The sequence below is a fragment of the Colletotrichum graminicola genome (assembly GCF_000149035.1).
Source record: "Colletotrichum graminicola M1.001 genomic scaffold supercont1.14, whole genome shotgun sequence".
NCBI lineage: Eukaryota > Fungi > Ascomycota > Sordariomycetes > Glomerellales > Glomerellaceae > Colletotrichum > Colletotrichum graminicola.
This window is the reverse complement of record NW_007361018.1, coordinates 285576-309624: the sequence shown is the minus strand read 5'-3', so window position 1 is coordinate 309624 and position 24049 is coordinate 285576. Positions and strand designations below refer to the sequence as shown.

The 24049-nt window shown below is 55.1% G+C and overlaps 4 protein-coding genes across 4 annotated transcripts; 2 read left to right on the top strand and 2 right to left on the bottom strand.

Moving 5' to 3' along the window:
• Positions 1-3194: 3194 nt before the first annotated feature.
• On the top strand, positions 3195-3861 carry GLRG_04436 (uncharacterized protein; the record flags this gene model as incomplete). The annotated part of the gene is made up of 3 exons (XM_008095121.1): positions 3195-3203; positions 3377-3444; positions 3516-3861. 3 exons carry the CDS (start codon positions 3195-3197, stop codon positions 3859-3861), a joined length of 423 nt encoding a protein of 140 aa, XP_008093312.1.
• Positions 3862-5985: 2124 nt separating this feature from the next.
• Positions 5986-7310, bottom strand: GLRG_04435 (uncharacterized protein; the record flags this gene model as incomplete). Its single annotated transcript, XM_008095120.1, has 3 exons — positions 5986-6524; positions 6579-6917; positions 7004-7310. 3 exons carry the CDS (start codon positions 7308-7310, stop codon positions 5986-5988), a joined length of 1185 nt encoding a protein of 394 aa, XP_008093311.1.
• Positions 7311-17493: 10183 nt separating this feature from the next.
• GLRG_04434 (superoxide dismutase) lies at positions 17494-18369 on the bottom strand (the record flags this gene model as incomplete). Its single annotated transcript, XM_008095119.1, has 3 exons — positions 17494-17963; positions 18027-18225; positions 18301-18369. The coding sequence occupies 3 exons, from the start codon at positions 18367-18369 to the stop codon at positions 17494-17496; spliced, it is 738 nt and encodes a 245-aa protein (XP_008093310.1).
• Positions 18370-22986: 4617 nt separating this feature from the next.
• On the top strand, positions 22987-23398 carry GLRG_04433 (uncharacterized protein; the record flags this gene model as incomplete). Its single annotated transcript, XM_008095118.1, has 3 exons — positions 22987-23024; positions 23096-23246; positions 23324-23398. The coding sequence occupies 3 exons, from the start codon at positions 22987-22989 to the stop codon at positions 23396-23398; spliced, it is 264 nt and encodes an 87-aa protein (XP_008093309.1).
• Between the last annotated feature and the right edge of the window lie 651 nt (positions 23399-24049).

The following is a 24049-nucleotide window of genomic DNA, read 5'->3' as shown; positions in this document are numbered from 1 at the left end:
TGCGACTGAGCATCCGCGATCTCGTCTAAACAGGCTGAGGCTCTCTTTCGGTGGGCGCCGTGTCAGGGGTAAAGCAGCAAAAGACTCAACTCGATGGGCTCGGCTCATGCAGAGCCAGGAGAGGGAGGCGGCAGAGAGAACTTGGGGGATGAGGTAACGGTTTGATTGTGGCAGAGTCGCAAAGACACAACGATGAGGGAGAGGGGGAGTTGTTTGAGTGAGTATGAAGAGAGAAAGAGGTTCTTGGGATGACGAGGGAGGGATGAATTAGGCGTGGGCGGTTGGGAGTGGGGGATGTGATGTGAGTGACAAGACAAGACGGAAATCGATCCAGGGTGGTTCTAGCGTGTGCGAGGATACCTGGTACGTACCGCAAGGCAGCTCAGCTTACAGCGGACTAAGGGAGCGGAAACCAAGTTGGTTGGACACACGTTCCCAGCTGCCTGTTGGTGCTTGTGCTGCTGTACTGGTGCTGGTACGAGGTGTTTCGAGGTAAAGGTACTTTTCCACCTCGGGTGCGACTGGAATTATGATATGGGTTGGCTGTACCTTTGGCATCGGACAATTAGGTAGACTCGGGCGCTAATCAGGGCCGCCGGCCTATCTGCCCTCTTGTCTCTGTTCCCGACCAAACCATTTTTGCTTCTCCCTTGTCAACTAGACAGCTTGCCAGCCTGATCTCGAGTGTCTCGGTGAAGCGTGTATTTACTTGTTGCCAGCAATGACATCCTGGCTCTCGAGATGAGCAGCAGCGGGAGTGCGCCGCCACAACGCTGCCCCGTCTTTCTCCCTCTATCAATTGTCCAAGCACGTAGGTGGACAGAAGACAGAGGAGCAATACAGTACATTGGCCACAATTCCTAGATATGTTGGTACCCCCAAGTCTGTCTGCCTGCATCGTTAGTTCAGACCGGTAGGTTCGGCCGAAGTCTGTCGGAAACCATCCGCGCCTCGTCTCTGCTTCCTTAAAGCCATCGCACGTACCGGCCGATTGTGTCAAATCTACACCAGTATTTCTATCGAGGCCACTTTCTTCCCATCCCGGCTGTTCCGTAATGCACAAAATGACGAGCCAGATGCAGCTTGGACCTGTGACCAGAAAATATCAGAGACGAATGAAGCATTCATTCCTTCTCCATCGAATTTGAATGTACGGTACCTGCCTGTACGAATACCTGCGCACTAGTGCTCTTTCCTTGTTCGACGCTCTGCGGGTCCACATACAGCCACACTAGTTCTGCCCCGCCATTGTGGGTCTTATAGAGGGAAGGAGTGTCTATGAATGGGCGACGATGCACCTTCCACAGGCACCCTCGCTCGTAGGGCGGAATAGTGACCTGGGCGAACCATATTTTCTGAGAAAGGGACTCGAGACACCAGCCCGCGCCAACGAGAGACCGAGGTATTATCTAATTTCTTCCATTTTCGCGAGGCGTTCTCCGTCGTCGGGCGCATTTTCCTCAGCCCCGGCATCACCAGCACCCCCCGTTCGTGGCACATCCCCGCACCAGGTGCAAGCTAAGCATACCGTGCCTCCATCCTCCCGCTCACTCAGATCGTGTTTCTGTTCATCGTCCTTGGTCGCTGGCCGTGCCCTCATATCGTCGCATCCCAAGCCAAGCTACAGGTGAAGCGGCGGTTGCCGCCGCACCGCCTCGACCTTGAGACGACCGCGAACCGACCTGTCGACTCATACTCACCGAGCAGGCGGATGATCCTCCATTTGCGACTGCAGTCGACATGACCATGAAAGATTCATACCGTATCGGCCTACCGTCGAAATAACCCTGCGAATCAAATGTCGGACCTGCAGACACTTGATGTCATCGGGACGGCATCATTATCCGGCTTGACCTTCGAGCATAGTTGCCCAGATCGCATGCCTCTTGGTAGGGAACAGAGGGGGCTAAATACGAGGCACCAGTCTGCGCAGCTACCTAGGTGGGTTGTCGCAGATGCCGACAATTATTTCCCTTCCGAGACGGCCATCTGTATCCTCTGTCCAGCACGAAACACACAGCAATGGCCTTCGTACCGCTCTTGCTTTCACGACTGAGGAAACCGAATATTTCCATTGTCGCTCCCCAGCGGTATAGTTTTCGGTGAGGTCTGCCGGACCATTGTGCACAGCCGCAGCCGCCATGATAACGTTGTCGTTGTTATTGGGAGGAGGACCCTGGGTCCATGGGCGAAGCAGACAAGAATCTTAAGGTTGGCCGGGCGGTGCACCACGCCGACCGCGTGCTTTGAAACAAGCGGCATCGAGGCTGCGCAGCGCCACAACAGCCCCCAATATTCCCTCCCTGTCACGCGTGGACAGCCGGCCACCTTGAACTGCTCCATGAGCCGGCAGGTTATCTTTTTTTCCTTGGGGGTTTTTTTTTTTTTTTTTTTTAGTTTTGCTTCTCAGCTTCTGCGTATGGCCGATCATCTCTCGCAGAGGCTGCTCTGGCGAATAAACCATCATGGTTACGAACACCGAGATCTTCGGCGCCTAAAACAGCTAAACGGAGAGACATGTTGGCACCACAAGACAGGCGCAGCTGCAAAAACATGGTTGCGTCACAGCACCCGAATTAACAACCAAATTTGCAATTCTCTAGACATCTCACGTATGTATGATTTTGCAGCCAGGCACAGTCTAGCGTCAAGAGCATTCAATGTCGACGCACACCAGTTGCACGCAACGACTTACGGCTACTTATTTCATGCCTACCGACGATAGGCCGAGGCGTTTTCGTCAGCGAGCAGGTAGTAGTTGAGCTTCAACACGGCCACAAGATATAAGTTGCGCCGCCATACAGAAAGTGAAAAAAGAAGCAGAAAAAATGCTCTGGCGATGGTCCTGCAAGTCACCTCTCGCCCTGATCAACGGCTTATCTAATCGGCCGCACCCGATCTACCCCCGCCGACTCGAGCCAAGCAATGGTGGAGATCACCTGTCCAGGAACTCTAAACCCCACAAAGCGCAGATCCGTCCACCTCCGGCCTGGACATGGAGCCATTCCAGTCCCGCATCCCGCCATCCGTGAAGACCTGACGACAACACATCTGCTGCCCAATCCGTCGTTGAAGTAACCTTTTTTGACGAAACATCATCCACGCTAAAGAGCGGGATCTCTAGACCGTCTCCGTGCTTGCTTTGAACCAAGACACCAGACGGACCCTGCGCTGCAGAGGCTCAGTCGTCGACCATGTTCCAGGTTCGTAGTTCATCTCGTCCCTGTGCCACCACGTAGCTGCCCGGCCACGGCTGCCGACATGACGGCGGACGGCGACTGCACGCCGCCATGGCCCCGGCCGCCCCGGCCCTCACACATCGGGTTACCGCGTCCTCTCGGGAGAGCCGCATCGCTTACCGGCGTTTTCATCGCAGCCAAACCCCCAAGACCACCTACATCTGCGCCTGCACCGGGCACGGTCAGTCGTCCTGACCGCAGAAGAGTAAGCGTGCCCCTTCCTCCCCCGTCACCCACCATAAACATTCTCCAACTCACATCTCCCCCGCCTCCCAGGCTCGTCGAGATTCGCGCCGCCCAGCGTACCTTTGAGGGTGCCTACATGCGTACCGCACTCTCGCAGTTCTCTTTCGCCCTCATCATCCTCAAAATCTTCACCTCCGAGTTTTACGCCATTGGCGCCCTGTTCGCCGTCTACGGCGCCGCCGTCATGCTCGTCGCCATCTTCCGCCGCCACGAGGGCAACCGCCAGTTCTTCACGTCTCCGAAGGCGGACGCGCACGGCGCCGTCTCCGTCGTCCGCAAGTTCCGCACCTCTGGCAACAGCGTCGCACTGCTCACGGTGCTGAGCCTCGCCGCGTACGTCACGCTGCTGGTCCTCACGTGGCGGCTGGTCCAGTGAGTGTAGTGGCGGGGCCAAAGCCGCGAGGGGGGAGGTGTTCACGGCGGTGTTTTATTGATTTACTCATCTATTCCCTTCACGGCGGGTGATGCAGGTGTCACTTTGGCAAGGTCGCTTGGGGCGCGGGAGTCGGATTCTGCAGTATCGTGCTTCGGAGCTTGTAGGAGATGCCCCCTCCCCTTTTCCGACAAGTGCAGCCAAGATGCCCAATCGCGCGGCATAACTTACCCGACCGAGCGCGGTACCCCATACCGCAACGGCCACAGCTCTTTCTGGAAAAGATATCCCGAGTCCGCCGGCCGGCGGTGCCGAACCAGCGACAGCCGAGCAGCGTCACCCAAGCCAACGGCGTGTTCCCACCGGTGACGGGGACGGGTACATACGCGAGGGCGGGGGACCTATTCCAGATGCAGGTAGGCAGCGTCTGAGAGATGGAGTGAGACATCATGCACGGGAACCGTGCCTTGTCACCCTGCCGTCATTCTCCAGTCATGTCTTGAAGTCGCGCCCGGCCCCATGTATCAGAGCAACGAAACGAGCATCGCGCGCAGGGAAGATAAGGATGAGAGTGGGAACGTGGAGGACTCATCTCGTCGTCGCCCGTATCAGCATCGTGGCAAACCAAGAGGGTGGTGACCTCCCACTGTAATGTGACGAGCGACCCCCCCCCCAAACGGCCACCGTAAGGCCGAGTAGCACGGCAGCTCGAGGCGTTTAAAGGAAGAGGAAGAAAACAGGCCGCCATTCCCCTTGAGGTTTCCCCAAAGCACCGCCAGTGCTTCGTTCCAATTATGAATACAAATGCAACCCACGAGAAAACACAATATCGAGGGGACAACGACGACGTTCATGTCAACTCTCGACGAGATACTGTAACCTACGCGGTCGTCAGAGTGCATTGAGAGGGAGCAATGTGTATACATATATATATATGTATGCATGTATTAAAAGACTCTGCCGAAGAGGTGAGGGAGGGGGTATGTTCAGAATGAGGGGGAGAAGTAGTAAATGAAAAGAAAACAAGCAGAGAGGCATGGGGAGGGGAAGAAAACAAAAAAGACAGTTGAACAGCAAATATTAACCTTTGATAAAATACATTAGAATGAAAACCCTCTGCTACATGCGTGTACCCTCGTGACAATGCCAGATGCCGTAAACCCCCTTCTTTTGTGAACCGACCCCCACGCCCCGCCCCCCGCTCCCCCCCTACCTGGTCCGTCGCTACCAAAAGCCAAACCGTGGAACTTCCACTTCCCGATCCAAGGACCAACAATCGACCCAGTCACACAACCCAACGTCCGGGCCGAACGACGCCCTCGAGGGTAAACCCGAGACAGGCGCCATGGCGAAACCAGCCCTTTCCCCCACCGCTCCGCTTGCCCGGCACGCCGTGGCGCAGCCTCCCTTACGGGCCCCACTCTTCATCCTTCCCGCACCTAAATCCGACGTCTCTCGGTGCGCCGAGAAAGACTTCCTGACGGCTCCGACTCCGAGGTAGACGCAAGAGCTGCGGTGGCGGGGTGGGGTGGGGGGTTTATAGTGCGCTGCTGACGGTGTTGCGGTCGAGTATGCTTTGGGCCTCTCTGCGTGTCCCGATCGTCTCCCAGTGGCAGCAGCCGATTCTTTGCCGAGCAGCAAAAGGTTGCAGCGTTTGTTCCCCTTCAGACGCGTCCATCCGTGGATCGTGGGAACCCCTTATCGCAGACCCTGGCTTGTCCCAACGCCCAATGCTCATATTCGCGAAAATGGGGTATATTCGTTTCGTGTTCCCAAATCCTCCAAGTAGATTAAATCCGTGATGCTTTCTTTCCTTCTGTTATTAAATCATCCTCCCGCCCTCGCCCCCTCAAGCTTTCTTGCGCAGCTAGACGATATTGCTCCCAAGGCGAACCTGGCTGTCGTCCAGATCGCAATGGTTCTGTGGCCGAAATACAGTTGCGCTGTGTCTACATTCCTCTACTAGACGATTGTGTCCAAGATGCCTGTACTGTCCGGGCTCGGGGTAGCTTCGTGTAGCAGCTATTTGAAGCAGGATACGTTTGACAAAAAGCACAGCACCCTGAAAAGAAATGTATCCTCGAGGAGAAGCCGCGTTCGACGCCAGCCTCTCGTGCATGGTAACGCCTAATTTCCTTCGTTCTCTTCGTAAGTCCATGCCTGGTAGCCCTCGTGCGGTCTGGCATAGGTATAGGGCGGCTGTTCCCAAGAAGCATAATCCGAAGACGGTGCCGCACCTGCAGAGAGCGAGGCGTTGTTTGGGTCGAAGTCTGGGAGGTGCGTGGCTATTTGTGCCGGGTAAACGTCTGACATGGTCGACGACTTTCTTCCAAACTGCTGGCTCTGCTGCGGCGCCATGGAGTACTGAGTCGGTAGCGGCGTGTTTCTCGGGTAAGTCATGGTGCTTCCCGGGGCGAAAGAGTAGTACCCCATGTCGCCGGGGGCGTTGGGGTCTGCATTGCTCCAACCGGCAGACGAAGGAGCCTGGGAAGTGTACGGTGAAAAGGACGGGGTGATTGGAGACTGCCCGGTGAAAGACTTCCACGTTTCGTTATGCTCTTTTGGTTGTGTAGAACTAGGACTGACTTCTGGCGATATCCAAGCTACTGACTGGTTCGGATAGCCGAAGGCACGAGAGGGCAAACCTCCAGGCACGCCTGACGATACTATGTTCCGCCTATCAGCCAGCCGGCAAAACTCTGACAATGGTCGGGACTTACTTGCAGCCTCGGTCCCGAGGTTTTCGATGGCGGATGGCTGTTTGGGAGGCGGTGGCATACCTGGAACCGGATGTACCACGCCAGGACGATATTGCTGGCGTTGGGTAACGTCAAGAGACTGCATGGCAGCTACAGCGGGAGAAGACGAGGCAGAAGCGGTGTTGGGCCCAGACGAGGCCTGCGATGGCGCTTTAGGGCGCGGGCCGGTCGTTTGCGGCAGCGGCGGCTGGTCTACGGGGAAGAAGCTGCATTCTTTCTTCAGCCTGATACAGTTGATGCATCTACTCTCACCCATCGCGGGCGATGCTATGCACCGGATTTTTCTTCGACGGCAGTGTCCTTGACGATATCTCCATCAGTACCGAGTCAGCAAGAACCTGGCGCTCTCCGAGACAACCAGAAAAAGGGGGAGGGCAGCTACTTACCACAGGCAACAGAAGTTCTGTGGTAGCCCAGCTTGTTTCTTCTCTTTTCGCTAGCCAGACCAGACTGATTTGCATCGGATATGCTGGTCTGCCGTTGTTTTACGTCAGGCGTGGACATGGACCGTCTCAACTTCAAACTCGCCTGGGAGAAGGATTCTTTACGATCCCTGAGAGTCTGCTCTTGGGTTCTAGGGTCCATCGGTAATGGGATCGGGGCCGTCGCGTCGTAGCTTGGCACGTAGCCGGAATGCGACACGCCCATCCCAGAGCCGGAATAAGGTAGAGGCGGGGGGTATTGGTACGACATTATGGATTCCATCAAATGGGATGAGTAGCAACGGGACGCGCGGTAGCTTTCAAGGTACTGAGATTGGTGATGAAAGACCAGAAAGGTCCAGTGCCACGACGGGCGGGCGGGAGATAAGCGCGGCGGCAAAGCAACTCCACGAGTCCGAGGTATTTGGGGAAAGGGAAAGGGGGGGGGGATGTGCTCCGGGTTGATGATCTCCCCACGCTACCGACTCCTCACGATGGTTGAGGTCGACGTCGACTGCTGGGTCCCGATGCCGTGTGGCTTCAATCCCAGTGTGTTTTCCAGAGGCGCAGGAGATGAAGATGCAGTGCGTATCAAGGCCCCGCGAAGAGATGACGACGGAAGTGCTGACGAGTGAACTTCCAGGAAGCAACAGACTGTGCCTTGTTGTCGATGTTATGCTGGGTACAAAGCAGAGCGGATACGGTCAATGCGGGCACGGCACAAAGCGAGGCCAGGGGCCGACCAATCGAGGCGAGTTGTGCAGTCCAGCCCAGCTGCGAATGCTTGGTCGGCTTTTGAGATTGACTGGCGTCAAAATTGGGTCGGCTTCCCCCAAGTTCTTCCTGCTTTCCCCGTGGACTGATTACTACCCAACTTGGAAGATGACCGAGACTATTTCCTGGCGGAGGCGACTGCAGCTGGAGGATTCTGAAGTGCCCTGCGATGCGATGTGCAACGTGCAGATGCAGCAGCTATAATCGGGGCGTGTCGGACTGACAGACGTTGGGATGTCTGCTACGTAAGGTGGGTGTCGCCGTCGTCGTCGTCGCCGTCGTCGTCGTTGTTGTCGTCGTCGTCGCCAGGGCGAGAGGTTGTCGAGCCCAATACTAAGACCGGTGAGCCGAGGACGGAGAAGGGAAACGATACATAAGCACCGCTTGGAATAAGGCACCAAAGCCGGGAAGGCCAACCACAAGAAGCGATGGAAGAGTGCATGGGGGGGGGGGGGGATAAGTGACGGGGGTAACACTCGAGAAAAGGAAAGAAAGGCACGTACCTCGCAGCTATGTAGGTGTATGGAAGATAGCGACGTTATGCCTCTCCAAATTTAAGACTATTCGCCAGCAAATGTACCAATCAGGTCTTTACTTTCTTGGGCATCCAAGTATTTAGTCGTATGATCGGTGAGGCGTCGACGAGATTTACCAGGCAGGTCTTATAGGTTGATCGTCGAGGCAGCGAGGCAGCGAGCGAATTTGCCAGTTCTTGATGTGAAAGTCAGTAAGTGCATGCCGGTTTTTATTGGTCTTGGCGTCCGCCTTTGATTGCATGTACCCACCCCTTGTTGCTGTTTTTCACCTTCTCTGGGAGACGAGGAGCCTGGGAACTTCGGGTCAGGCTTTTGATTAACACCCTTACAGCCGCTCAGGTCGAGTGCCCAAGACCTCACCGACCCAGGGAGATCAACGAGCAAAGTGAAGATATCAGAGAGGTCGCAAGGGCCGTCGTGAGAGCGGCCAGCCGGCCGGCTGGTTAAGACGTGAGAAGCGTAGGTACGCCACGTACCTTGACGTCCGGCTGCGTTCAAGGAATGCCTAGATAGCAAGTGCAGACACGTTGGGTCGTGGGGATGAGGACTTTGAGGTTCTCTGGGAGGAGCAGTTGCTTGAAGGAGTCGCACGCGCTAGAACTCTCGGATATGTCGTTGCAGGGTCGAGTTGGGGAGGTAGACAGACGATGCGAGTTTATAGAAAAGTCTCGCGGTGATCTCAGCGGTGGCGAAGGGCTTGCCGAGGTCTTCTGGCTTTTGGAGGATTTATCGGGGGGTGCCGAAGTAAGATTTTCGAAAGAGAGAAATCTTGAAAGGGGTGCAGAGTGGTCAGATGCAGACGCTCCGGGCCTTGGTCTGGTCGTCTATTTCTTCGCTTCACCCTGGCATCAAGTGTTGCCCGGCCTTTGCTTCTTAGTCTGCCGGATGAGGATGGAAAGCACCAGAGCAGTTGAACCAACGTCTCGAAGCACAGCAAACCAAGAAATGACAGGGGAGAGGAGGGGGAGTACAAGGGAGAATAGCAAGGGGACGAGCAATCAGATAGAATGAAGATATTGCAGAATACAACCACGAATCACGACGTGCCAATAATACTGGAGTCCCAAGCAAGATCGGCAAGACCAGAGATAGACAGATGGCTTTCCTGGGCCTCAAGCATAATCCTGAAACTGCTTCTCGAGAGGTGATGGCTCAAAATGGTATCTCGGCCTTAATGAGATGATAGTTTTGCGTCGGGTTGTGTACCATGGTGGTTAATCGCATTGATAAGCGCCGGGGATCGAGGAAGCCATAGAACCGGTAGGTGTTCTATCTACCTGTCACCCCCCCTGACACCCACTCCCCTTGCAATATTCACTGTCCGTGTTGCGCATCGGAGAGCCTCCAAGGCCAGATGGTGAACCCTATGGAGGTGACCTTGACCGGCAGCCGCTGTGTTCCAGGCGTCTCATCTAAGGCAGCGTGGTTGACCATTGGCTGGATGTTCTCATTCTCTCCATCTCACCCCATCTCCCATTCCGTGCTCATCTTGGGAGCTATTGTCTAGGGTACTTGAGAGGACAGGGATACGGAGCACAAGCCGTCAAGTTGCGCCCAAGCGGCCCTTTCTTCCCATCCTTGTCCCCTCCAGACTGGGGTCTAGGAAATGTGGGAGGGCACGGAGAGAGGGACTGGGCAACTAGGGTCGGTTGGAGGGGCCGGCAACTCAGATGGCAGAGCGCAAGGCCGGCCAGATGCCAGTCTATGCAGAAAGCGAGTACGGGAAACACCTGCTTCCCGAATCTCGGACGCTCGACATTGGTGGACACCGGTCTTGAGGGAAGCGCCTGCCAGGGGACAGAACCGCTAGGCGGCAAGGCCAGACGAGGTTGGTATCCGTCATTACACTGACGATTTTGACAATTTGCCATTCAGTACCTGTGGATGAGGGAATCCGAGGATACCCGGGCCAGTTCCGTCGGCCTATTTCGTAGACAAGACAGGACATGTCGAGGGTCGCGCGGGGGGGGGCTATCAGCTCTGCTTAACCGAGCCTGTCAGTCGTGTGGATCCTGGCGAGAAAGGCGTCCGAGCACTGCTTGACATGGGACGAAGGGAAAGGGCATGGTAGCTATCCTTGCTCATGCCATCGTGCACGTATGAATAACAGTCTCTCGACTGTTGTTACGTGTCTCGACGAAGATCAAAATTGCCGCATCGTCACATCGTTGCATCGTAGCATCGTAGCATCGTAGCATCGTAGCATCGTAGCATCGTAGCATCGTAGGGTAATGCAAGCAGCAGGTAAGCGCGGTCTGTGCTTCTAGAAATATGGGTTCTGCAAGCTTCAATTCATCACCTTGGATCAGAACCAAGCTCGCTTCCGGCATTCGGCGGTCAGGCGGTTCTTGACCGCTGCCCCGAGAAATCCTGGCAGTTCTGACGCGTCTGTCACCATCCCCAGAGAGAGACGGATATATGTGACCAAGCATTGTCCGTTGTCCACTGTTAAGACAGGTCTTGCCCGGTCGAGGAAAGATGGATGGTAGATGGCGGGTTGCAACCTCACCACGTTCGTGGCCCAAGCGCTCCCACGAGAGCCCGTGACATGACGTGACCCCCAATTCCCTATTGCCAAAGTTTTCAGAAGAAAATCGGCCAGCCACTCGCTGTGCCTATTGGCTCAGGGGTTGATCGCCAAGTGTCTGTCGTTAGAAAATATCGAGGGTCTGGACCATCGAGGTCCCAGAAGCATCGCTGACAATGCGCCCGTATTGAATGACCCTTTCATCTCGCTTTGAGTTTGTCCCCTCTGCAGCAGTCAACGGGTCGCAGGGCTAGCGGCCCGCGGTTGACGCAGTTGCCGAGCTGTCCCGTTCCAGCTGCATGGTAACTGCCTGAACCATTCCATGCCTCAAATCGTCCACTTGTTGGCAACATCATCCAATTATGCAATCCGCCACCATGGTAACATTGAGCCATGACCGCCGCGAGAAGCTGCCACACAGCTTGTCGGGTGATGATTGAGGGGCGCCAAAGCTGGAAGCTGTACCCCCGGCAGACAGTAACAAGAATGTATGGAATCCAAATCTGACCTGAAAAATCATGACGCTGGGCCTCAGTGACCTGTGCTACCATCCAATACGACTTCGACGTTCGGATATGGAGAAGACAAAAGGACTGCAGTCTGCTTCTCGGTATGTGACGCTGCGACCTTGATCTTTAGGCCTGGATCTGCGCCAGGAAAGAGTCTGGAAATGAATGTCACCAGGGCCATCACCACCCACCACCACCACCACCACCACCACCACTCCTAATCAAATGTGTCTGGGCATGCGCCAAACAAGTCGTATTTCGGTAGACATGGAGAGTTGAGACGAACTGCATCTGATGTTGTGACAGCAACCATGCAGCGTCCTGTCGAGGAATGTCATGACTTGCTTCCCGCCTCCAACTATGGTATGCAGGAATCGATCTGATATGATGTGCGACTGGGATTTGCTGTCAAAAACGCTGCAAAAGCCGTTGGTGCTTTGCCCCCCCAGTGTGTCCTGCACCCCGCATTTCAGTTGTCGTTACTCGACTCCTCCGTTGCCGCGCCAGTTTCGGAGCATCGTCCCCTTGAACATGCTCGTCGATCAAACGTTCTGAATCATCCCAACGTCTTCGGAACTGACAGACATCAGACAACCGAGTACCCCTGGAGCTCTGAATAGACAAGAAGCAAGAGAGAGAGAAAAAACCGCACTTGATGCAATGCTATTTTCCTCGAATCGTTCCACATTTCTTTGTGGAGCAAATTTCATTGCATCATTATCAGCTGCATCTGCTTCATGCGGCACTTTGACCTGTTACTTTATGAATATCTTGAGCGAGCCCCTGGTGTCGCCAATTGGACAGCGATGCATTGATGCTGTCGTTGTCGTGGTCCCCGAGGCGGCTTGGCTAGTTGGCTAGAGATGTTGTCGGGGTGGTCTCGTTCGTGGAAGAACTCTTGGATGTTGCCGCCAACCCACCACCACTATTGCTGGGAGAGCCCTGGGAAAAGGCTGAGCGACGGTAATCTTTCGAGATCTCAGCATCGGGCAGCCGGCAGAGCTTAGCGGTTGCTGGTAGAAGACGCTCAAATTTACCTTTTTGAGGTGGGGGAAGTCGGGTGACTGCCGAACAAGGGGAAACCCAACGTCAGTGGCAATCCTCGGTATCTGTAGTGTACGGAGTAGTCACAGCCCCTTTGGTCCTAGGTAGCTCAATATGGGAGAAAATCTGCTGCACTTGGTCCGTTCAACCGTTGTCCTCATGGTCGAATAGCAATCTGCCGACCGGTCATCCGGGACAGTCTGCGTTAGGTAGTCTGCTTGCCACGGAGGGATCGACGTGATCTCGTACACTCAAGAAGCCAGAATATCAAAGCTGTCGCCGATCTAGCTAGCTGCATGGGTCAGTATCCGTACTCCATAGTCAATGGCGCACTACGGATTCGGACGCGACCCCACCGGCTTACTCATCTCTCTTCGGCTTGATCCGGTTGAAAGCACCGGGTCCTAGTGGTGGGGGCGGCAGTTGCCAGGCACCACGAGCTCCGAGTTTGCCGTCACAGACCCCGGCATCCCTACCTAGGAACAGTGGAGGTATGCTCATAGGCGGATTGGTTCACCAGTGACAGCGGTCAGTCTCCAGGCCTCCGGATAGCATCTTTCCATGATGCAAGGCAACCCTCAGCACATTCCGACTTCCCCGGGAGAGCTGCTACACTATGCTGGAAGGCATGTTCCCCCATTGGATTAAAGGTACGCCGGCGCCGCTCGAGGGCCTAGTTCTCCTTGTCCATGAGCGCGTCTTGACCCCCGCTGCTGACCAACGCGTCTCCATTGGTAGGCAGGGATCGTGGCCTCATTGTAGTGGCCGGAGCGTGATCTGATTGTAGTCTAGAGGCTTTGAGACTCGGTGTGGGTCGTGATCACCCGTGCTAATCAAGTCGCTCTTGGCGATTGTGGGATATCTGACGCAGTCGGCTAATTTCGAGGCCGGGTACGGATTTGGGTACCGGGATCGCGACGCCTTTTAAATCTTGGTAGAGGTGTTAGGAACCTGCAATCTGCGCGAGGCAACTCGGGAGATGGCCGCGTTGGGCGTCGGCTCTCGAGTTGGTCTAGATATGAAGTCGCCACCAGAAGTGCGCGATGCATTAACCAGGCTGCAGATGCTTCAGGTTTGTCAATGCCGGGTCGCATACCCGGGCTTCGTGGTTCTCTGGACGTGACTTAACTTCCTGATAGAGTCTGACGAGGAGCAAGAGGCCGATTTGGGCGAGTTTTCGAGCTAGGTGGGTGCAGGCAGCGAACGATTCATCACATTTACCAATCAGAGTGGTGTTTAGTAGACTTGGCAAAGTTGCTCTGTGTGCATTCCGCAGCTCAAAAGTGCGGGAGCCTTTCGACACGTCATAACTATGGATCGTGGTGTTATTCATTGCCCGCATGCCGCATTGATGTCGGGTGAGCTCCAAAGTTCTCTTGCGGATATCCACCTAGCTAGGTTGGAGAGGGCTGTCTGGTCGGGATATAATCCCTTCTTTCCCCGCTTCGCTTCAGGAGTGTATCCACCAAGAAGAAGAAAAGAAAGGAAGAAAAAATAGACATGAAGGAAGTGGCGACTTTGGTAAAGTGCCTACCTTGATAGGTTTTGATGCCCTTAGGCAGGGGCCGGAGTAAGTTACCTAACCAGATAAGTCAACAACGGAAGGAGCAGGCGGCAGAGCTTGCCAGGCGCGTCAGGTGGAGTCGAGCAGGCTCCCCGAGGACGGAAAGGGGCATGGCTCGGGCTCGGGCTCCACGGAAAAAGCAAGCACCGTCGGAGCCGAAGTCTGGCAGTCGAGATTGGCAGGAACATGGGCAAAAAGAAGCATAACACATCTATCTACCTGCCTAAGGTAAGTAGGTACGTTCCGGACTTGCAACCGTACCCTCAAGTCTCGCTTCCCACCCCGTACGCTCTGAAGAACAACATCAAGGGCCTTACGTCCTAGCGGCCTTGCCCGATGGACGGGAAAGAGTACCATATTCAGCTTCTTCCCTCGGATGTGTGCCTTCGCCGTTCATCTGGCCTCGTTGCTCGTGGATCAACACACTCCAGCCACCTAGGTACCACAGCGAGGGCCTCAACCATACACGTAGGTATCGCAGACTTGATACGAGTTTCCAGCATTGGTGGCACATGCTCCGAAGCCCCGAGAGAGCCTGCAAATCCTGCTGTAGGTCGTGTTCTCTGTGTGTGTACAGTAGCGTAGCAGCCCCCCCTCCCTGGTGCATTCATGGCTGTCGGGGCACGATACCAGAGCAGATCTTTTATTCGCATGAATAACGGAGAGCCAGTTGTCTTCTTCTCCTGGCCTGTCAGTTATCTTCATTGGCGAATCGCGCCATACGACGGTAGAACACGGTGGTATCTGGACGAATACCTGCAGGGTGTTTGGATGGCAAACACTTCCACACGCATAATGAGACAGCCCAAACAGCCGAAAATGTATCGAGGCCTTGTCTTGAGCCAGTGGGATTTTCAACGCATCATCCGATGCAGTGGAGCTACCGCCTCAAAGGAGATTACTTTGTGCTATCCCTCCTTGCCTCTCTCTATCCCTCCTTCCCTCTTAACCTTGCACCCGCTTCCAGGTTGGAGAGCCATTATCGGGACGAAAAGAGCCATGAGGCACTGTCCAGAAGTGCTTTCAGAGGTTTGGCATTGGCCCGAGGGAGTGGGAGTCGTCTTTACTCTTTCGTCTGCCCACGTTGACCCACGATAGCTCGAGGACGAGCCGCCGTGGACAGTAGACGGCTGACTTCGGTAGGCGAGACCCCGAAATACAGTGATTGAGGCGGATTAATCCATCTACAGAGGAACAAAGGCTGACAAGAATCTTTCATGCCCACCATTTTCACTCACCTGTCTCGGCCGAGACCAGGTACAACTTCTTTTCCAAGATTGCTGGAATATCTTCAGGAAACCCTATCGGGGAGAGCGGCTCATATCTCCTGAGAAACATGGCACTCCAAGACCAACCAATTGGCTCAGGGTTTCTCCTTCCTATAACGACCGACCGAGTTAGCGGGCGAACCGAGGACCATGCGCAGGCCATCCCCTCGTGCCAACGCCAGTAAATACACACCCCCAACTCAAAGACCACAAAACGAAGGAATAAGAAAAAAATCTTAAGAATGCACCGGCCGCTTCTACACTGGTATACTGGGTGTGCGGGCGTCCGAACGGGGCCGTTGGTCGCGCGGAGCTTGTGCGGGCACACGGAGCAACTGGCGGTTCCACAGCCTGCCCGTGTTGGCGGGGTCATAGTATGGTGACTTCTCACGCCGGCCGAGGCAAACAATGAGGTCGAGTCAAGAATCGACGCCACGAAACAAAATCTTGCATTAATTTGGTCATCCTCGTCTACCTTGACTACAGAGACCGTCCTGCCCGCCGGCCTCCGTTGGTTCGGCGCCGTTGTTGCCCCAGAGCGGGACTACAAAGACCCGAACCGGGGCGCCGGCCCCACAAGGCTCTCCCTGTGCGTCGGGAGGGCCCGGACGCTGGACGACACGAACCGTCCAATGGACGACACGTCTTATGAAACCAGAGCCAACAGCGCCCTGAGCGCCCTGCCTATCTACACTATGCAGCGGTGACGCATGACGGCCGGGCCTCTTCGCCGCTTGTGAAAGGGGGGGTGGGAGTGAGAGGGGGCGTCGAAGAACCACTTACCCCGGATTATCACTCTAAGCGGCTCCCTCCCGCTGCGCAACTGGTGCAGCCGAATCCAACCCCCATAAGAAGCGGGAAGGAGGAGATAAGGACATCGGGCGACGTGACCCCCCCTTTCCCCAAAGTCGATAACCGGGCTTCCCCGTCCGCCAGACCATAAAACGTCCCTGTTAGTCATCCGTGTCAACAGCTACCGTCTCCATCATAATATCGGCATCAGCAACAGCCGTCCGCGACACCTAGTGAACTCTGAACACAGATCCCGTCGCTGAGTCACACGTCATGAGTTACAGCAGTAAGTGTGCTTCTACGATTGCCTCGTGAGGGGAGGACTGATCATACATGGCCTTACCAGCGCATAGTACATACAGTAAGGCAGGAAGGGCCAGTTCCCGATCGTAACCCCCCCCCCCCCCCCACAAGCCGCGAGAGATCAGGCTTTATTTCTTGTAAAAAGAAATTTTTTTTTAATTTTGTGACAAGACGACGGAAGAATGGAACATTTAGAGCCCGTCCACCCGTCCGCCTCCACCTCCTCCGTCAGAAAACCTACGTGCCCATATCTCGCTCGCTCCGATCCACCAGAAGCAGCCAGTGCGTCGGCGTGGACCCTCATGGAAACCACCCGCAGCGTTTCCGGCACGCACGCGGGCAGACAGGCAGAAAGGGAGGGAGTGGGGGTCGGCGGACAGACTCTCACTTTGTTTGCTCTTGACTTTCACATTACTCATTGCATCGCCTTTAAAACCGCGCCGAAACCACGCAGATACCACACGAGTCCAGCCGACTAGAGGCTTCGAGTTAGCCACGCCGACCAGGACAGAAAGCATCGTGTTGAGGTTTCTCGCTTCCCTCAGGTTTTGACTTTTGTCCCAATGCAAGGCACCCGTCAATCGATGGGGATAATGGGACGGGGAGAGAGGGGGGGCGGAAAATACTGATGTCTTGGATCGGCGTTCCGGTCGACCAAACACGTCAAGATCATGGTTGCCCATTCGCATGCTGGCTCGAACCTTGAGCTAAATCTACACCCACAAGGTACATCCGCAAGGGTTGCGCTATCCGAGACTACGGCTTTCACGGTCGGGCCGAGCCAATGTCCATGTGCATGTGCAGTGGTGACAGATGAGTGGATTTTTCCCTTTCCCAAGGAGGAAAAGTTCTGTACTTCTTGGACTACCCTATATGTCGTCCTGGTATCATCACATACTTTGGTCAAAGGCGGGGGTTGAAATATGTACAGGTGTAACTATAGTCCCGTCTGCCATACTCGTTGTTGAACGCAGCCCTCTGCTCATTGGAAGACCTCTTGTGCCCACAAAACAGGCTCTTGCTGTCTAATCGATAACTCAAAATAACGCCATTTGCCATGGGTGTCTTCGCGTTTTTTATTTCGTGCCGGAAGTGGTCGAAAGGGAGAAAAGAAAAAGAAAAAAAGGCAGGCACTGCTCAGAGCACGAAGACGACGGCGGCGAAGCCCGCGAGCATCAGAGAGATTGATGCGCCGCTTGTGTAAGCCGCACCGGGGAAGGGCACAGGCGTCGGCGAGGCAGTAGCAACGGGGGGGCAGCCTGTAGGACCGGGGGTCGTGGAGGTGCAATTGTCGTGCGTGTCGGGCTTGGTGACGAGCTTGAAGTTGGCGCAGCTGATGCGTGTCTTGTTGGCGAAGTGGAAGACGAAGCTGCGGTTGCCGAAGAAGGAGCCGGGGCCCTCGGCGATGGAGACGAAGGAGTCGATGTAGGTCTTCTCGTAGTCGGCGGTGACGGCACCGTGCTTGCCGCTCAAGTCGCCGACCTGGCACGTCTCGGGCTTGGAGGCGTCGCAGGGCGTGACCTCGCCGCGGATGAAGGGATCTTGGTGGGCGAGGGTCTTGGTGCAGTTTCCGTCGGCGGGGACAGGGTCAACGTGGATGTGGTAGGCTGGTCAGGATGTTAGCATGACGGTCAAGTATATGCCATGCCGCCTTGGGTTTAGAGACTTACAGAAAGGGCCGCCCTCTTTGGGGAGGTTGGAGAAGCGGACCTTGAACTCAACACCCTTGCCGTCGGGGGCCGTGATGGCGACGATGGAACCTTTGACGTTGCCGTCCAACGAACCCGCCTTGAAGAAGGGAGTCTCGGGCAAGATAGCCTCGTACACAACACCAGGTGGGTTCGACATGATGAGGGCATCACCAAGCGCCTACGTCGAGGCGAGGAAGTGTCAGTCAACAACACTAAAAGAAAAACACCATGTGAGGGGTGGAAAGCGACATACGCCAGTTTCGGCCGCAACGCGGCCGAATGCCGCAGCAGCAATGACGGAGATGATAGAAGAGGCCTTCATTTTGTGATGTTGCAAATCCCTTGGGTGCTGAGAGGCGGGCTTAGATGGATGGAATGTAGCAAGGCAGGAGCAGGGAGGTGTTGATCAAGGGAGGGCATAGGGAACGGACATCGGGGTAAAGATCGGAGGGGGTTGGGAGGTTCTTAAAAGAGCAATAGACGGTTGGGATACCCAGACCTGGTGACGATCGATCTGACTATGAGTTGGTGATGATTAGTGACTGAAGGCCGAAGGCGGAAAGCTAATTAATGATGGTATGCGAAGGGTAAGTAGGAATCGATCGGGTCGCAATCCTTATATGCCCCCCCCCCCCCCCCCACACACACACACGAGATGTGATGAGGATGAGACCAACCAAAGACCCCAATATCGCCCGCAGCTTCGGCAAACATGGTGGTACCTATGTCAACGGCAGAGTGAACACACAAACACACACAAACGCACACACGCCCCTCCCCCAAGTTTGCGTCAAGTCTGGGTAATCAAAGGAAGGAACGAGAGCTGAGAATGGGGAGTTGCAACTTCAGATGCTTTGATTCATCGTGTACATGTGCTACCGACCAGATAGATGGTGACGGCAGGTAGCCGGTTAGCGCCTGCACATATTACCTTTACCTAACACACATACCTTACCTTCCTTACCTTGGCCAATATACTGTTGGTGGCAGTAGCGTAGGCGGCGGGAAGAATGTTTCTCGCAAGGTAGGTAGGTGTCGAACCTTCCATTCAAGGGGTGACCCTGTGGGCCCTGTGCGACTGGGGGAGAAGAGACGATGAAGGACAGGAGGGGCGGGGAGTGGGAGCAGGAAGGATCGAGAGCAAGTGTGCATGTCAAAGAGACCAACCAGGATACCCCTCTGGCTCGAGCTGTGACAGGCAAGCTTAACATTTTGAACTTAATGACGGCGCCCGCCTATCCGCCTCGATAGCCAGCGGACCTTAACTCTCCGGTGCGTCGGTTTCGAACACTCACCCCATCCGCCTCTCTGTATTCTACACATATTCTCTCTCTCTCTGTCTCCCTCTCCCCCTCTTTTTCCACACCCTTCTTACACACACACACACACACACACACTTGTTGGAAGGGGAGCCAGGCATTAACGCCGAGGCTTTTGGTAATTGAGCTGCAAGTAAAAGGTAAGGAGGAAGGAAAGGAGCCCGCGGATCACAGAGGACTAGCCTAACTGGGCATAGTACCCAAAGTTGGGGGCGGCGTGCCTGGCTCCGTTGGCCGCCACAGACAAGGCAGCCCAGACTGGGATCGGGTTTGCCCTGGGCTGTTGCATGCTAGCCGCCAAGAAAACAAAATAGGTAGGTAGACGGCTGGCAATGTCTGACTTTGTTTCCCCATGTGCCTCTGCCCTGCGCCACCAGAGAAACAAGCACCGTGATACATTACTACCCCCGTAGCAGTCCCTGCCAACGCAGAAATACCTATACATGCCAGTGCCTGGACGAAACGAGCCAACAGTCAGCCTAAAGCCAACAGCGAGCACAGGGCAGGAAAGGACGGACTCGGAGGCTTGGTCACAAGGAACGCGGATATAGATAGCTGCGCTTTTCGGAACCGCATGCAGGTGGCCGCATGAACAGGCGAGGCAAGGCAAGGCTAACTGACCGACGAAAGCCCCCGTGGATAAAGAAAGGGGAGGAAACACAAAAGCCACGCAGTCAATGAATGGTCCTTTTTTTCTGTTTTCTGTTTTATGTATGCCAAACCAACAAGCCGAGGAGGGAAGGAGGGAGGGAGGGAGGGGAGGTCTACCTGGCCTGTTGGTTTGGCTCCTACTGATTAGGCACGGTACCTAGACGACGTCAGGAGCACGGGGGGCAACCTCGACAACGTTGCTCAGACGCTGCGGCCGCATTGGGCGTGATACGGGGCTATGCGATGGGATGCGATGATGATGGGATGTATGGAAGAGAGATCTACTAATACCAAGTGTGGTACGAACACGGATATGTACGGATACCATAGGTAGGTCTTCGTAGAGTGGAACATGGAGGTGGAGGTGGGGCCAGATCTCCCGGCATCGCTTCAGGCCGCTATAAAACACAAACTTGGGCGGCAGCAGGCGCCAACCTGCCCCCATATCTATCCGCCAACACGAAATAGCGCGCTGCGTACTATACCCTGGGAAAGGCGAGCAGCTGTCGCAACTGTGCCGCTGCATCCAAGCGCGCTGTCCACTCCGCTCAGATGTGTCCGTCACTCGTTCCTGCTGCATACCTAGTATAGTATCCCTTGGATAAGTTTCGAACGAAAACGGCTTCTCTCTACTCCGTACAAGGGGCCCATATCCATCTTGTTTGTTGCCTTGGTTGTGACCAAGACGCCAACCGCAGCCCACGATCCTGGTCTGCACAAAGGGAATCGCAGCCGAATAACCTCTTGTTTCCAGGACCGGTAGTCCATCGGAAAGCAACGTCCTTTGACTGTCCTGCTTACTGCGTAGGGCCAAGCCTAGTGACACATAATCACCTGTCGAATCCCACGTCAAGTCGTTGCCTCCGTCCCCTACCCCTTTAATGATGCTTCCATTCCAGCTGCTCCCGCCAGCTCGCGAGCAGCAGAGTGGCCTTCGTTGTCACGCCTTGGCCAGGCACAAAGCATCCTCCGACAGCCAATCCACAGCACAGAGAGGCCGCATGGGTGTCCATCTGGGTGGGATCTGCGGATCTTCCGTCTAATTATTGACTCACCCATGTCGCCATGCGCGGCCGCTGTGGTTGGCTGACGAGGGTCGAGTGCCTTTCCGAGCCGAGGGGTAGCGTTGCTAGCACTGGTAAGCTGGGAATTCTCGGCGCCAGTGCCTTGCAGATCGCTTGCGACTCGGCGAGGCTCGATTGAGCCCTCCGGTGCCGTCAGCGCTTGCAAGCCTTAGGCTTGCCGAAATGTTGCCTTGACAAGTCGCAGACAAAGTCTAGTCGTGGGATGTTGCTCTGACGGTTGAATTGGCATGGAAACCACAGATGGCCACGTCCTGGCTTGTGTTTTAAAAGCGAGCCCGCCTGCTATGGGCACCATCATCACTAGCTAGCGCACGTCTGCAATGCTTCTTCGGGACACAGCATGTTGAGGGCATAGCGAAGTCGGTTGGCAACCTCTGCACAATGTCCAGCTACAAGGGAGGCACTCCTTCGTCCTATGCTGTCAGAGTGGGAGCCTTTCCAGTGCACCCTTTCGATATGCAGCATTGGCGGCTATCGTCCGGACAAACAGTCGGCACCTCTGTGCCATCATCATCAGAACGTTAGCCTGCCTGCCGACATGACGAAAATCGACGTTTCGGGAAATAGTCGCGGAGCCAAGGGGTGTCATTCCTCTTTGGGGAACCCTCGGGGAGGCTCCATATCGCGGCTCTCAACACCTGCCCTGCGTTGAGTGATGCTGTGCACTGTCGACGTTTCGCTAGAGCATATGTTGGGCCCGAAGACAGCAAGATTCCTCCGTCTGGGAGATGGGCCACCCGTCAGGGTCAAAGACGCTGTTTCAGCATGTCATGTCACTGCCCAAGCGACGAACTCATCAGCCCGTTTGCTCTCATCAGGCCTGCTCAAGGTGTGGGCCACCCGGGAACCGACGCTTCGTTCCGTTTCCTGCTAGGCAAACGGCCACATCGAGTGTCACTGCCACCTCTCGAACGGTCATTTCTTGGCATTCCATCCCTCGTGCAACCGTTGGACGTTGGAAGAGCCTCCCAATTAATGACATGGCATCGTCCGCTAGTGTCAGCTGACGGTTGGCTCGTTTAGCTCAGACAGGCCTCGGGCTCGACGTCAGCGTGCCGGACATCACCGCGCCCATCGACTACCTGGATACTTTTGGCGCTGTGTCCACTCGGATGAACACTTTTGAAGAGCAACTGCCTGTGGTTTTTCTACGTTTGTATTGCCCAAGGCTATTGCAAGACATATGTGTTTCAGGCCTCAAGAGTCCTGGGCAGACGAAACTGCTCGCTGACCTGCCGGATATTAAAGTGATTGTGGTCCGTACATGTCTAATACCGCTTGCCGTGTGTATGGACCTGAAGCGTCCAGGGGCAGTAGCTGCTGGAGGCCTTCGTGTCGTCCAGCCGCATGATGCACCCGAAGAACGCGCAGCAGTGAACGTGACAGCAAGATGGGAGTTTGCGGGAACGGTCCGATGCGCCTTCGGACTTGCAAGGGTTGATCTCCGTCTGATCCTTCCCAGTGAGGAATTCGGGCAGGCTGGATGGAAGATTGTTGGCCTTAGGCGCGCGGAATGCGATCCTAAATCCTGAGCTGCCTGACTGTGTAGAGGCGGCTTGGATGGTAGCTACACAATGAAGGCCCGGGCGAGAAGGTCATGGCCAGCGGTAGATGGACTTTCGGGGAAACAATTTTCCGCCGCATCGATATGTGGCTGGAGTTCCTTCGATCTGTGGCTTGTGCTCCAATATCGGCCTGGCCGTTCAGGCACAACAATTGGACGTCACCGAACTGGTGTGGAGCTTGGCGATACAGCAACATCATCGCGAAGATTACGGATACTCCACGAAGATTACACATCCATCACGAAGAACCAGGCTTGCATCTCCAGCACATCGCACATATCAACCGGGAGACAAAGTCTTCGTCGAAAAAGCCGCAAAAATGAAGCCCGTCGTGAGCGCCATGCAAGCATGGCAATGGTACGCCCCCTTCCGAGATCAAACCCCTTTGGGGGGATGCTCCAAATGCTAACGTTAGTCCGTGTCCACAGCACCGTCATCTCCGTTTTCGCCATTGTTATCCTCGGGGTCCTCGGTGTTCTGTTTAATCAGAACCACCCCGAGCTCGTTGGTAGCGAGGAAGACCCCAAAGATGGCAGCGCCGTCGCGAGCACCATCTTTGTCTCTGTTATGATCTACATCGTACGTTTACCCGTTCTTGCTGCGCATGCGTGCACGGAAATCCATTAGGATGATATCCCACTAACCATATGGCTTAGGGCTTCTTCCTCTTCTGTGGTCTGCAGGGCCTCCTTCACGTCCGCGAGAATCGGCGAGGCGCGATTGCATTGTAACGATATAAGAGAAGGGAAGAGAAATGTATGGCATCAAAAGACATAACGGTTTCCTGGCGTTCGGCATCATGTTGGTTTTTGCGCGGGTCGACCCGAGTCCGCATTCAGTTGAGACGGTCTACGGCGTCTGAAGAGGGTGGGAGATAGCGTTACCCAGTGGAGGCTGGCCAAGGTCGCACTCCGGACAGGGCATACTGCATCGTTGGGTGACAGCATTGGTTTCGATGTACGAGAGAATTGTTTTGCGAGGCTCGCAAGAGGAGTCGGGTATCTAATAAGCGGTTACAAATTCTTGAGGAAAGGGTACGCAAAGGGATCCTTTACAAGAGGCCTCAGGTCCGCTACCGAAGCGTTGACTTGGGTTGGATCGCCATTCGGTGTTTTAAAACACATTGATAGACCCGGGCACTCGCGTGTAAACAAATCAACAAGTCATCAGGTTCCGTCCATGAGATGCGTAGAGGTCGTGAACAATATGTAAAACTTCCTTCGGTCTTCATCGCGGACCCAATCAGCAACGCTAAGGATAAGGACTTGGGTGGCCTCGATACACGAGGGCCCGCACCATATTCTGCCAGACATCTTTTGGTCATGGGAAGTATGAAAAAAGAAGGTATCTTGAATACCAAGGCACTTAATTTGTGATTGCTT